We start from the raw sequence: 14,160 nt of genomic DNA, 5'->3' as shown, positions 1-14,160 counted from the left end.
CGTTTCTTTTGTGTTCAACTTTCTAGTTTTTCGAAATTTAATTTAAACGCGACTATGCCCCGTTTCAGAAAGACAATTTTCAGACTCCAGCTGTTTAAAGTCTAGAACTTAGCTAAATCCCGAGCTCGTAAACCGGCCCTAAAACTTATTGCTCCAACACGAAAAAGTAGAAAGTAAGTGAGGTTCACACAAGATGGAACAGAAGTATCGTTTAAAATGAGTATGTAACAGTTATTTGAAATCCCCATATAATATATCATTGCCCTGATTGTAAATATTGTTTTCCAATCTCCAGAATCATTGCACGAAAAGATTTCCGAGGTTACATTTTACTTTCAAGAATTCCACTTGTCTACAGATGGAAATAAATTAGAAGTTGCATTTGTTCCTAATTAATGAAGAATTATTAATGATGACAAAAACTGTAACCCATAAACTTCTAATAATAATTGGAAGTCTTAAGGGTGATTTACAGCATTTGATTGGGATTTTCGTTTAATAATAATTACCAGTAGTTCTGTGAACAGTAGACCTCGCGCTCAGTAAGTTACATTGACCTGTTGTTATGTTTTCTCAAAAATTGATAAATAATTTATCAATTTAAAATGTCTAGAAAAAATCCTGAATAAACATAGAACTTTCTGTCCTATCGTACGGTACCGTCACGTGTCGTCCTAGAATGTGAGTGTGAGCGCTGTCTGGCTGTCTGTCTGTCTGTGAGCGCAGGTCTGGCTGCAACTGTCTACAACGTTGATGGAAACATTCATTTTCAAGATGTTTGATGTTTTTGAACGGGTAGTATTATAGTCAACTGTCTACTAACGTTGATTGGAAGATACATTTTCAAGATGTTCGATGTTTTTGAACGGGTAGTATTATAGTCCACTAGACTGCTGATTTATGATGAATAATTCTATAGTCTGATTTTTACTCCAATATTGGTGTATGAAAGAGGCTTCTTTTTCCTTTTATATTATCCTTGAAATTTAAAATTTCCAAACCCTTGTATATACGTCGACGCGTAATTTAAAAAGGAACATACCTGTCAAATTTCATGAAAATCTATTACCGCTTTTCGCCGTAAATGCGCAACATATAAACATTTAAACATTCAAACATTTGAATATTAAGAGAAATGCCAAACCGTCGACTTGAATCTTAGACCTCACTCCGCTCGGTCAAAAATCAGACCATAGAATTATTCATCATAAATCAGCTGACAAGTGATTACACAGATGTGTAGAGAAGCCAGTCTATTGCTGTATTTCCATAAGGTTTATAGTTTCAATCAGGTACTTGTGGATGAGAATACTGCGTGAGGTCTACTGTTCACAGAACTACTAGTTGAAGATCATAGTTGTCGGTATTTTGACTATCTCTGCCTATTAGTGCATACTAACGACTGCCAGCCATACGTGTGATAATTATAATAGAGTGCGTGGCAACAGAGAGATTGAGCGAGTTTATGGGTTGCAGTTTATGTCATCATCAACCGGAGGCCGTTACAAAGTGACACTATCGCTGAGCCGCCAGTATCCGCAATTAATTCAATTTTAGTAAGAGAGAGAGTGTGAGAGTGACAGGAAGTAAGAGAGAGTTCTAGTGGGATTGAGTGAAAGTGTGTGTGAGAGAGAGAGAGAGAGAGAGTGTGTGTAAAAGGGGGAGAGATGAGTCATAGAGAGAGAGAGGGTGTGAGTGAGAGTGTGATTGAGTGTAAGAGAGAGTGTGAGTGTGAGAGAGAGAAAGAGAGAGAGTGATAGAGATACAGAGAGAGTGAGAAAGCAGAGAGGAAGTGAGTGGAGGAGAGTGACAGAGAAAGGGGGAGATATGAGTAAGAAAGAGAGAGTGAGTGAGTGAGAGGATAGACAAAAAGTGAGATTGTGTGTATGAGAGAGTGTAAGTGGGAGAGAGAGAAAGAGGGAGAACAGGAGAGAGAGATAGTGAGAAAGAGAGCGAGTGTGAGAGAGAGAGACAGAGGGAAAGGAGAGAAACAGAGAGAGGAGGAGAGAGACAGTGAAAGGAGGCGAGATGAGTTAGAGAGAGAAAGAGTGTGTTGTTGAGAGAGAGTGATTGAGATAGAGAGCAGAAAGAAAGAATGAGAATGAGATTGGGTGTAAGAGAGTGTGAGATTGATTGATTGATTGATTAGCTGCCTTTATTAAAAACCTTAGAGGGCGAAGTTAGGGCGCAGCCGGCCCTCTCTTACACTTGACCCTCCAATACAATTCTAAGTAAAACTAAAACACTGTACAACAAGGATTAAAATATTAAAAAAACAAACTAATTTTATGTTAGTGAGATGTGATGGTGAGTTTGAAGTCGGAACAGGCAAATTGCCTAATCCTTGTAGGAAGACGACGACGACGACTAATTTTATAGAATAATAAAATCTTTCAAATAGCTAATGAAAGAAAAAAAAACAAAATTTAATTCAGTGAAAAGAATACAATAAGAAAAAAGAGAAAAGTGAAAACGGTAGAAATGTCAGTTCAAAATCCAAAGACCATTTCGATAGAAAGAGAATGAGAGAGTGAGAAAATGATGGAACGGAAGAGAGTGAGAGAGCGATAGAGAGAAAGAAAGAGAGAGTGAGAAAGGAGAGAGACAAAGTGAGGAGGTAACTATACCTCCCACATGATACAAGATAATATTGTATAAGCATTTACATAAATTGGACATATCAATGAGAGAAAAGGAGAGAGTGTGAGAGACAGATAAAGTGAGAGAAAGGAGAGTGACAAAGTGAGGAGGAGAGAGACAGAGAGAGAGAGAATAAGAGGATGAGAGAGACAAAGAAAGGGGGAGAGATGAGTTTAGGAGAGAGAGTGTTGGTGAGAGTGTGAGAGAGAATGACTGAGAGTGGTCGAGTGGATATGGACCCCTACTCATCTCCATAATAATTCACTAATCTGGCTTTACCATATCGTGGTTAATGTCATTTACCATGTAATGGTTACATGGTAAACGGATCATCAATTACCACTTGTCTTGCTATTGTCAGAATCACGTGAAACTGTCAGAATTTCCTCACAAACATCAAGATTGCTCACCATTAAAATTAATGCTGACTGTACGAAGTGAGTATCTCTATAGTGAGATTCAAGTTATAAAGTCAGCACCCAATTAGCATTGGTTTGCTATCCTTGTCTGATACTCTGGAAAACAGATAGCTCTATCCTTTTCTACCGCTGCGCTGTTGCCAAATCGTTTGTTGACTATTAATAAATAACAAACATATTTTAGGAGAAACATAATGAACTACCGTACCAAAAAATTTCATCTCAAATTATGAAGATCTTTTATTAAATTATGAGAGAATATTATAAATATAGTCTATATTTACTTCACGAATAGAAAGAATACAATACAGAGCGAGTCATATGTATGGGAACCCTTCAATAAGTTGAAGACTGTTGTAGATATATCAATGTTACTTTCAGGATACGTTATTGGTCAAATACTCTACCTTTTGACGTACAACTGAATTTCGACCCCTCATAAGAGGGTACCTTAAGGGTTGTAGTTCGAATATATCAAATGATAACACCCATTGATTGTGTGGTACATCATTTCAAATGCCTTTTCAAAACAAGAAAGATGGCATCAATAAAAATGTTCTATGATAGTTGTATCTAATATGGCGGCTGATTGAAGTTTTAGTTTTTAAGGAAATGAGGGGTTGTAGCTCAAATATTTTAAATTTAAACACCCATTGTATGGGACATCATTTTCAAGGCCTTTCCAAAACCAAAAAGATGGCATCAATAAAAATTTTCTATGATACGTTTATCCAAAATGGCGGCTGATTGAAACTTTAGTTTTTAAAGAAATGATTAAAAAAGTTCAATCAGGCATCATTTGGAGAACATTTTTATGGTGAAAAATGCCTTTAAAATTATTCACCACACAATGGGTGTTTACATTCAAAATATTTGATTTACAACCCCTCATTTCCTTAAAAACTAAAACTCCAATCAACCGCCATTTCATGGATAGAAGTATTATAGAACATTTTGGTTGATGCAATCTTTCTTGTTTGAAAAGGCATTTAAAATGATTTACCACACAATGGATGTTTATACATTTCAAATAATATTCTAGTTACAACCCCTAAGTCACCCCCTTATGAGGGGTTGAAATTCAGTTGTACGTCAAAAGGAGGAGTATTTGACCAATAACGTATCCTGAAAGTTACATTGATAATATTTACAACATTCTCAAACTTATTGAAGGGTTCCCATAGATTTATATGTATTCTATATCCTCACTCTGTATTCTATTCATGAAGAAAATATATATTTATTATATTCTCTCATAATTTAATGAAATATCCTGAAAGTTACAGTATTAATATCGGGGCACCTAGCTTCGCTCGTTATTTTTATTTATTGATAAACAGAACAAAATTCTCTAAAATAATCGTGTTCATATTTTACAGCTGGCTATACGTCAGCTTATGAATTTCGGGGATGCGATATTTTGATTTTCCACAGAATCAGTCGCTTACTTTTTACGATCCACAGAAGACGAAAGTCTCAGCTGTTTCAGTCAAGGATGAATATTATCCTTTTAATGTCGTTCAGCGAGTTTTCCCAAGGATAAGACCTAGTGTTATTTTCATATCATAAACCTACTATGTTCCAAACTTCGTGAAAATCGTTACAACCGTTTTCGAGATCCATTGAACATAAATAACCAGATATAAATATACAGAAATTGCTTTCTTAATTGACCGAGCGAAGTGAGGTCTAAGATTCAAGTCGACGGTTTGGCATTTCTCTTAATGTTTATATGTTGCGCATTTACGGCGAAACGCGGTAGTTGATTTTCATAAAATTTGACAGGTATGTTCCTTCTTTAATTGCGCGTCGACGTATATACAAGATTTTTTTGGAAATTTTGCATTTCAAGGATAATATAAAAGAAAAAAGGAGCCTCCTACATACGCAAATATTAGAGTAAAAATCAGACTATAGAATTATTCATCATAAATCAGCTGACAAGTGATTACACAGATGTGTGAAGTCAGTCTATTGCTGTATTTCCATAAGGTCTATAGTTTCAATCAGGTACTTGTGGATGAGAATACTGCGTGAGGTCTACTGTTCACAGAACAGTATAATAGGATATCTACATTAGCATAGCCACCTCTAATACAAGGCCCCGGCCTACGATATTGCAACGTCGCAGTGTAGGCCTAGAATCTGATACATGATTGGTGAAAAAGATTTTAAAAAATACCAGCTGATCTTTTCCACCAACATGTATTAGATCTAGGCCTACACTGCGACGTTGCAATATTGTAGGCCGGGGCTTCTATTAGAGGTGGCTATGACATTAGTCTCCATTTTATTGGAGGGTTCCCATACATGATACATATGACTCATTCTATATTCTTTTCGTGAAGAAAATATTTAGATCATCATCTGTCATTATAACATGGACCTCACTACTCAATTTTGAAATGTCACAACTACATTAACTGTTGTTGTATACTGTTTAAAACCAAAGTTAGTAGACAGACTGTCTACTAACGTTGGTTTGAATTGAATTTATTGCCAAAATTACAAATACATATTTGTACAATATTAATCACAGAGTATACAATACAAATAGACATTGATTTTAACTTGAGTACCACAATATTATCAATGTAATATTTGGCACTGCCAACATAAGAAACCTTGTGTGTTGGCAGTGAGTTGCAGTTCACTTATTCTGCTTCAAGTACTTTATATACAATTCAAATTTCATAATGTTAAAGAAAATATTACAGTAATTTACAAAATCGCGAAAGCTTGGAAAAACAAAACTTAAGAATAGTACATATTATATGATAAAGTGATATCCAATTCATTATTGTGACGTACCGTATTGAGGCCATCATGACAGTTAATCTCTCAAAAAGAGAAAATAAATACAATAAAACTAATCTCCTGCAAGATACGTGGGACAATACATACCTGGTTCAAGAACCTGAAACTGAAATACCATCGTTCACAGTTTCTAGTAGCAATGCTTGTTGGGTAAAATACTATACTTCATACAACTATTTTGAAGAATATATTCTGCTCAATCCAATATTCTATACTTTTAAGTAAATTACGTGAGATATTTTTATCTATAAAATCGTTTGGAATCTTATTTATAATGTAGTTACAATAATATGTAAACTGGTGCCTGCATATGGTTAGCTTGATGAGTTCTGTGTTAAATCTATTGTTAGGACGTGTATTATGGGGTGAAATATGTGTAGCAAAATTCGATTTATTCTTATTGATATAGAGTATTATGTTTTTCATATAATTCTGTCTTATTGTCGGGACCTTAAATTCAAGAAAAATTTCCTACTAGGATAGAGTCGTGGCTTTCCTAATGCAGCTCTTATAATATGTTTTTTGTAGGATAAATATTTTTTAAATGTGTATCATATGCAGCTCCCCATACTTCATTAATCTATTGAAATAATGAATGAGCATACGCAAAGTAAATTTTTTGTATAATGTCTTTGTTTTTGATTTTATTTATTTTGTAAAAAATGTAAATGAGGTATTTCAACTTTGAGCACAAATAGTCTATGTGTTTGTTCCATTTTATATGTTGATCCAAGAATATACCAAGATATTTAATTGTGTGCACCCTTTCTAATTTTTTATGTACTTCTGCATTATCTGTAGTGTTTTCATTGCGATTATTTGTTGTTCCTATTGTAAGATTTAAATCTGTTGCTGGTTGTCCAGTTATTGGGTGAAAAGGTGATATACTTAGTTTTGTCAGCATTTAAAGTCAAGATATGATCTTGCAGCCATTTTTTTACTATTATTAAGTTTCTATTTGCCATATTGAATGTTTCTTCCCAGCTTTTGCCACTGAAGATCATTACAGTGTCATCTGCAAAAGACAGGGTGGTGCAATCTTGGAGGTTTAGTTCGAGTAGATCATTCACATACAACAGAAAAAGAATTGGTGATAACACAGAACCTTGGGGCAAGCCGAACCCTGATGTATATTTAATATCAGTTTGACCATGGAGATTTAGGAATTGTTTCCGTTCAGTTAGGTACGAAGAAAATAAATCATTTGCTAAGCCTCTAATTCCAGATCTGTCTAATTTGTTTAATAATATATTGTGAGGTATGGTATCAAAAGCCTTTGATAGATCCATGAATACTGCAAGAGTTTTTTCTATTGTTATTAAAATTGTCAAAAATTATTTGTTCAGGTGGATGACTGCATCTTTAGTAGACTTATTTTTTTGAAACCCAAATTGCTTTCCATTTATTATATTCTCTTTTTCCAAAAAACACATAATTCTGTTTTTTATTATTTTTCCAATATTTTGAAGGTTGCTTATTAGGCTTATAGGTCTATAATTTTCTGGTTTATTCAAATCTCCGGATTTAGGTATTGGGATGATTCTGGCTTCTCTGAATTTTTTTGGGAAATATCCTTCATTTAAACTTTGTTAAATATATGTTCTAAGGGTCCAGTTATGTAGAGAGAGATTTTTTTTATGAAAGGTCCTGTGAAGTTATCTGGTCCTGGTGTAGATTTGTTTCCATTGATTTATAATTGTAATTATTTCGTTTGTGTTTGTGGGTTCAGAAAGATACTGTGTCGACATGAATTTGATAGTGATAAAGGAACTGGGATATCGTTAACATTTCCTGATATTTTTTTGGCAAATGATACACCTACATTAGCAAAGTAATTGTTAAGTATATCTGCATCTAGGCTTATTTCTTTTGTGTTTTTCTTCATTTCAAGCAGCTCGTGAATGTATCCCCAGTTTTCTTGGCATTATTCCTATTTTCGTCAAACTTCTCATTAAAATAATCTATTTTCGCTTTTTTTATAAAATTATTCAAAGTATTTCAGTAGTTCTTGTAGCGGGTTTGCAATTCAATATTGTTTGGCTGCCGAGAGAGTTTCCTGTGTAATTTGTCTCTTTCTCGAATTGAATTGACTAGACTGGGTGTGATCCATTTTTTTACTGGTTTATTTTTTTTACTTAGTCTGATTGTTTTTGTTCTTTTATTTGTAAGCTGTGTTAATTTTTCTATGGAATTGCTAACCATTGCATCGATATTGTTGGTGTTGTAAACATCAGCCCAGCTTTCAACCTGTAAGTCAGCTATTAATCCGTCGAAATCAGTTACAGTTTTGGTCCATAATTCCCCTGCTACCGCGTTATTTTTCAAGGCTTCACTCAAGTGTAGTGAAATACTGTAGTGATCTGTTATATTAGTTTTAATAATAACGTCATGTTGCAGGTCTCTATTGTTTGCCCCCTCCTTAAAAAATATGTGGTCTATGCAGGTACCATTTCCATTCATCATCCTTGTCGGCTTATTGATGTAGGATTTAAATCCATTGATATGCAGAGTACTCAAGTTCTCATTTGTTAAATTATTGTTATCTAAAATATTAGGATTTATATCGCCCATTAAAATTACATTGGTAGTGTCCTTTATTCTGTTTAAACAAGAGTCTAGACTTGATATGAATTATTAATGTTGGTATTATACTGTTTAAAACAGTATACCTATACCTATTACAGCTCCACTGGAACATCCGTCAAATTTGTCCGTATTTAAGCTTACTAATAAAACGGAAGTAGATTGATTATTCTATTCCAAATTGACTCCATAGACAAACGTTATTACATGCTGAATTAAACGTCAGTTGTGGTGGTGAAGGGTTGAACGATATTAGTGCCCCTTGTAATCCTATTTTCAAATTCCACCATCGCATCACTACCAGTATCCCAACAATATTTCATTCAATTCATTACCGAAATTCGTTAATGAACAACAATGATAATTCTTCATTAAATTGTGATGCTAAATTGACAAGTATTGCTATTGGGAAAGTACAGATTAATTTACTCTTTCAATAGCGTCCAATTTTATGACACATTAATTTAGGAGAAACAATTACGGTTTAATCAATGTTTTAGACGGGTGTTCAATCCAATAATACTCAACTTTCTAATTTGAATGACATTATAATGCAGATGAGGTTTAATTAATTCAGTAATTGGAAGTGGTAAAGATGTCAAAATACTGTAGGCCTTCCGCTTAGTTTAGTGTGAGGGCGTGAAAAGATAAATAAGCTGAATGATTAATTTCAATGATGTTATGCAAATAGGGAGGATTATAACTAGGCTAATAAATTCGTTACCAAAGTTGGGTAAACGTCAAATACTTCTTAAACAAAAGCCTTGACAATCAATTACCACTCTTTACTTCAAAAGCCTTGACAATCAATTAACACTCGTCTTGTTTGGACTGCAAATTAATTTATTTATTTATTCATAGACTATAGATACATTTCAGGTATTGTGATATTATTGTACGGACCATGCCTCAAGTTGCACGGAAGAGGCAAGTTGTCTTCAGTTAGTATGAGAGATTAGTCGTTTTCTACCTGCTGCCCAATGTAAACAAATATTGTATGTGTGAAATTTGCTCGTATTCTCAAAGATTCAGTTACAAAAACTGAAGCAGCCAAAAAATACCTAAAAATAATAAATAATAATAATAAATAATAATAAATAAATAGATTTTATTGTCGTAGACCAATATAGGTAATTGACTGTTACCGCCAATATAACTTCGGCAGTTTCCCTCTTATATCTGTCGGTAAGTTGGCTGTGTGTTTTGAATCAACCGCTCTCACCCATGGCCATCTAACATGCCACTGCCATCAGCCGCAATGATATCGCCAAGCCCATTGTAGATGGCACTGCTCTCTCTCTCTCGGCTTGTTCCACTCCCCACTACTTTTTTCGCCCGTTTCCGCTTTGTCAAGATGGCTTGTTCTAAAACGTGCACTAACGCTACCAATTTTTCCTCTCTTTGAAAGAACTTATAAATGTACGACCTCTTCGCTGCGACATGGGCCCATGTTTTCCCCCCAGCCAGTGCAAGTGATTTCTTATTACAATAACGTGCTACCGCCTACCCGAACGAGAAAACCGCTGTTACAGTCCACTGCGAACCCGCCATCCTTGTACGAGAAGCTTCTTAAAGGTAACGACTTTATTTTGAGCTACTAAGTAACGTGATTTGAAGCCCATTACATTGGCTCTAACACGATTCTGGTCCAACCGAGCCGCATGAAATTATTACGATCGACCTATGGATGAATCTTCAATTATTTTCGCATTCTTCGAATTTCTCAAGGTTGAGGTTAGATGAATCGAATCAGTAGCGTGCAAGCATCGACTATCGAAATATCGATCATTAACCGTCATCAATCATCGAGATATCGACTATCGACTATCGATTTTACTGAAACATCGACCTAGCCTCAAAATTTTGTTTACAAAATTATTTTTTGAACTGTTTTTGAATGTTATTTCGCTGAAATGGCCGAGGTACTCTTGCTCAACAAGCTAAAACGCACTCAGCTGTCGCTTTGCGCTTTAGCCAACAAATATGAATTTGAAATACCGATAAAATTATGCGATTATTATTTGGACTTAAACAAAAAATTTGAAAAATTAGCTGATGATTTTAACAACCTACAACGTGATGAAATGCCTTTAGCTACTTTGACCGAATTCGATAACGTTCAAAAGGAATTTCAAGACACTTTTGATCAAATTAAATTAAAAGAAGAAGTAAATACCTGCACTCCTACTGAATCTAAAGCGTCAAATTTTATCAAGCCGCAATTGTCCATCCCAGTATTCTCTGGAGACATGGAGCAATGGGCTTCCTTTAAAAACGTATTTGAAGCGGCTGTACATAATTGCAAAGACTTTTCAAATGATGAAAAATACTATCTACTTGTATCCTATTTACGTGGAGACGCCTTGTGCTTAGTTCAAAACTTTGCTGACACTGAAAATGCATACAAGCTTGCCTTCGAAAGTTTGCATAACCGATATGACAACAAACGCTATCGAGCTTATGCCTTATACAGCAAAATCACAAACTTTCAGCCGAAGGGCAGTCTTGTTGAAGTACTTAGACATTTTGCCATTGAATTAGGCTCAGCTAAGCAATCACTATTTAATTTGAAATTGAACCATGCTGATTTCTTAATAACAATGATTTGCCTTCAGAAATTGCCTAACGCTGTAAGAGCCAAATTTGAGAATTCTTTGGGCCCTGACGACTTACCTGCTTTTGACCACCTGATGAAATTCATTTCCAACCAAGAAAAATCGCTGGAGGTAACCGCCATCAATGAGGTGAGCGAACAGTTATCTAGTGCTAGTTACACCGCTATACCAACCGCAAAAGTGAAGACTGAAGATCATTCACAAGTAGTAAAACCGCAATTTACTGAAAACAAAAGTGGCAGCAATCTGTGTGTACTATGCAACATTCCTCATCCATTGTACAAATGTGAGCGCTTTAGGAAGGAACCTATCAACAAACGAATGGATATTGTCAAGCAAAACCGCAGATGCTTCGGATGCCTCGGGTCCCACCTCAAAGCCAAATGCAATTCACTGTCCTCTTGTCGTGCATGTAAATCAATCCATCACCATACCCTGCTATGCAAAAAAATGAGAGTTCACAATCCTTTTTAATTGCTGAACGCCGACCAGATCGCTACCCTTCTGGCTCTCATAATAGGCCTACCATATCTAGTTACCAACCAGCTTCCACCTCTGGAGGTGCTAGCTGTCGCTCCCCGCCACCAGGATTTGAACCAATGTCAACACAGCGGTTTACCGATGACATACACTCATCACAATATGTAAGTAATTCATGTTGTACCGATTCGAGAATCCCGCAAAACACGGCCAGTCCCTCACGGTCTTCTTCGTCACCTTTTGGCACAGCGCCTGTGACCAATATCTCAACCCCAACCCGCAGTTCATCCACCGGCATGCCGGACACCTTCAGTGGCTGTGCACAAGTGAAAGCTGTACACGCTTCTGCTTTACTGGGCACCGCTATCGTTGCCGTTGTTGATCAATACAACCGATCACAATACTACGTGCTGTATTGGATTGTGGCTCCATGAGATCGATTATCACTACCCGAGCTGCCCAGCAACTTGGTATCACCATCATGCCCGCACGCATTCAGATTAATGGTATCTCTGAACAAGCGACCGCTGTAAAAGGTACCACTCATTTGACACTGCTATCTCGACCGCAGTTTAACACCTTTCTCCAAACTGAAGCCCTTGTCTTAGAGCAAATAGCTGGTGACCTACCCGCTTTTCCAATCAGCAGTGAGCTCAAAACCTCACTTTCACATTTGGATCTCGCTGACCCTGGTTTTGACCAACCCAATAGGATAGACCTCTTGATTGGAGCTGACATTTATCCTAATGTATTTGTTTCTTCCGCCAATGCTATTATACCAGGAAATCCCGCTGCCTTCGCCACTATATTTGGCTATGTTCTGAGTGGAAAGCTAAATATGAGGACTCGCCTGCTCCGCTTCATCAGATGCAACTTATCTGCACCATGTTTGCCCGCGAAGAACCGCTTGCTGAGGTCATGAACAAGTTTTGGGAGACTGAAGATGTCCAAATAAATGCGAAACTCTTATCACCTGAAGATGAACTCTGTGAACAGCTCTATGAGTCCACTACCTACCGCAATGATGAAGGCAGATATGTAGTCGCACTCCCCTTCAAGCCTAGCGCGCCTGTTCTTGTTTCAAACCGCAAGCAAGCTTATCGAAGTCACCTTGGATTATTAAAACGCTTGGAAAATTCTTCGGAACTAAAGAAGAAATACGACAACTTCATGACAGAATATCATGAGCTTGGCCATTTGGAACTTGCCAAATCCGCTTCTGACTATGTGATTCCACACCATGCAGTTTTTAAAAATAAGGACCCCACTCAGAAAATCAGGGTGGTGTTTAATGCTTCCAGCAAGGATACCAATGGGCATTCACTAAATGAGAATTTGTTACCAGGGCCAAAACTGCAGTCCAATATTATTCAAGTATTGACCAAATTCCGCACTTACAAGTACATTGTCCTTTCTGATTGCAAGCAGATGTATCGCCAGATTTTGTTAAGGCCTGAAGACTGCCGTCACCAACATGTTTTTTGGAAACCTAATTATCATGAACCTGCAAAAGAATTTGAACTTAAAACCGTAACCTATGGGCTTACTTCCAGTGCTATTTAGCGCAACGCACATTGCAACAACTTGTCAAGGATGAAGGAGAAGCATTCCCTCTGGCAAGTAAGTTTTAACAAGTCAAACTTATGTTGATGACCTGCTGGGAGGAAGTAACAATTTTTCTGAAGCACAAACGCTTATTTCTGAACTGATTGAGTTATTGTCGCTTGGCTCCTTTGAACTTCGGAAATGGAACTCTAATACTCCTGAATTGATCGCTAACTTGCCTGCAGAATTTTTGGAAAATCAAGATTGTATGTTTGATGACAACGCTACTGCAAAAGTTCTTGGAATTGTCTACAGCCCGCTCGCGGACAACTTTCGCTATTTCATTTCTCCTTTTAATGGGCAAATCACTAAAAGAACCGTTCTATCATTCATCGCTCGAGTCTACGACCCCCTTGGGTGGCTCACTCCTCTCATAATGCTGTTCAAGCTATTCATGCGCACGCTGTGGTCTCAGCAATTAGCTTGGGACACTGAGGTTCCAGCCTCACTTCGAGCTCATTGGGAGCTGATTACCGCTGAAATTTCCCGTTTGGACAATGTTGTAATCCCGCGTTTACTCGCCTGTAACCGCTCTACTACCCGGCTGCTTGGATTCGCCGATGCCTCCGAAAAGGGGTTTGCTGCTTGTATATATATTCATGAAGAGACTGAAAATAGATATGTTAACTGCCGTCTCATAGCCGCCAAAAGTCATGTCGCCCCGCTGAAAACTATGACAATTCCACGCCTGGAATTGATGGGTTGTTTGCTGCTTGCTCGTTTACTATCCGCCATCTTACCTACGCTGTCCGAATATGATTTACAAGAAATTCGACTCTACACCGATTCCAAGACTGCCTTGGATTGGATCAACACACCCACATACAAATTGCAGATTTTTGTTGCCAACAGAGTACAGCAAATTACTCAGTTAACAAAACTTGAGTCATGGCATCACGTTACTTCTGCTAACAACTGTGCAGATATTGCTTCGAGAGGCTTGACTCCCGCTGAAATCGTCTCCTGCCATGATTGGTGGCACACTACCAATGCGTTTCGTT

General features: G+C 36.9%; 1 protein-coding gene across 1 annotated transcript; it reads left to right on the top strand.

The window, feature by feature from the left end:
• The first annotated feature begins 12,439 nt into the window (after positions 1 to 12,439).
• On the top strand, positions 12,440 to 13,117 carry LOC120351565. Its single transcript, XM_039429375.1, has one exon. It carries the CDS (start codon positions 12,440 to 12,442, stop codon positions 13,115 to 13,117), a length of 678 nt encoding a protein of 225 aa, XP_039285309.1.
• The last annotated feature ends 1,043 nt before the right edge of the window (positions 13,118 to 14,160 follow it).

The sequence above is a fragment of the Nilaparvata lugens genome, chromosome 5 (genome assembly GCF_014356525.2).
Source record: "Nilaparvata lugens isolate BPH chromosome 5, ASM1435652v1, whole genome shotgun sequence".
Taxonomy (NCBI): domain Eukaryota; kingdom Metazoa; phylum Arthropoda; class Insecta; order Hemiptera; family Delphacidae; genus Nilaparvata; species Nilaparvata lugens.
Note: the sequence above shows the minus strand (reverse complement) of the source record. Positions and strands in the feature narration are given on the sequence as shown.

Bases quoted from the DNA above. Each gene is read 5' to 3' on its own strand.
- LOC120351565 (XM_039429375.1), top strand. From the start codon at position 12,440: ATGTTTGCCCGCGAAGAACCGCTTGCTGAGGTCATGAACAAGTTTTGG.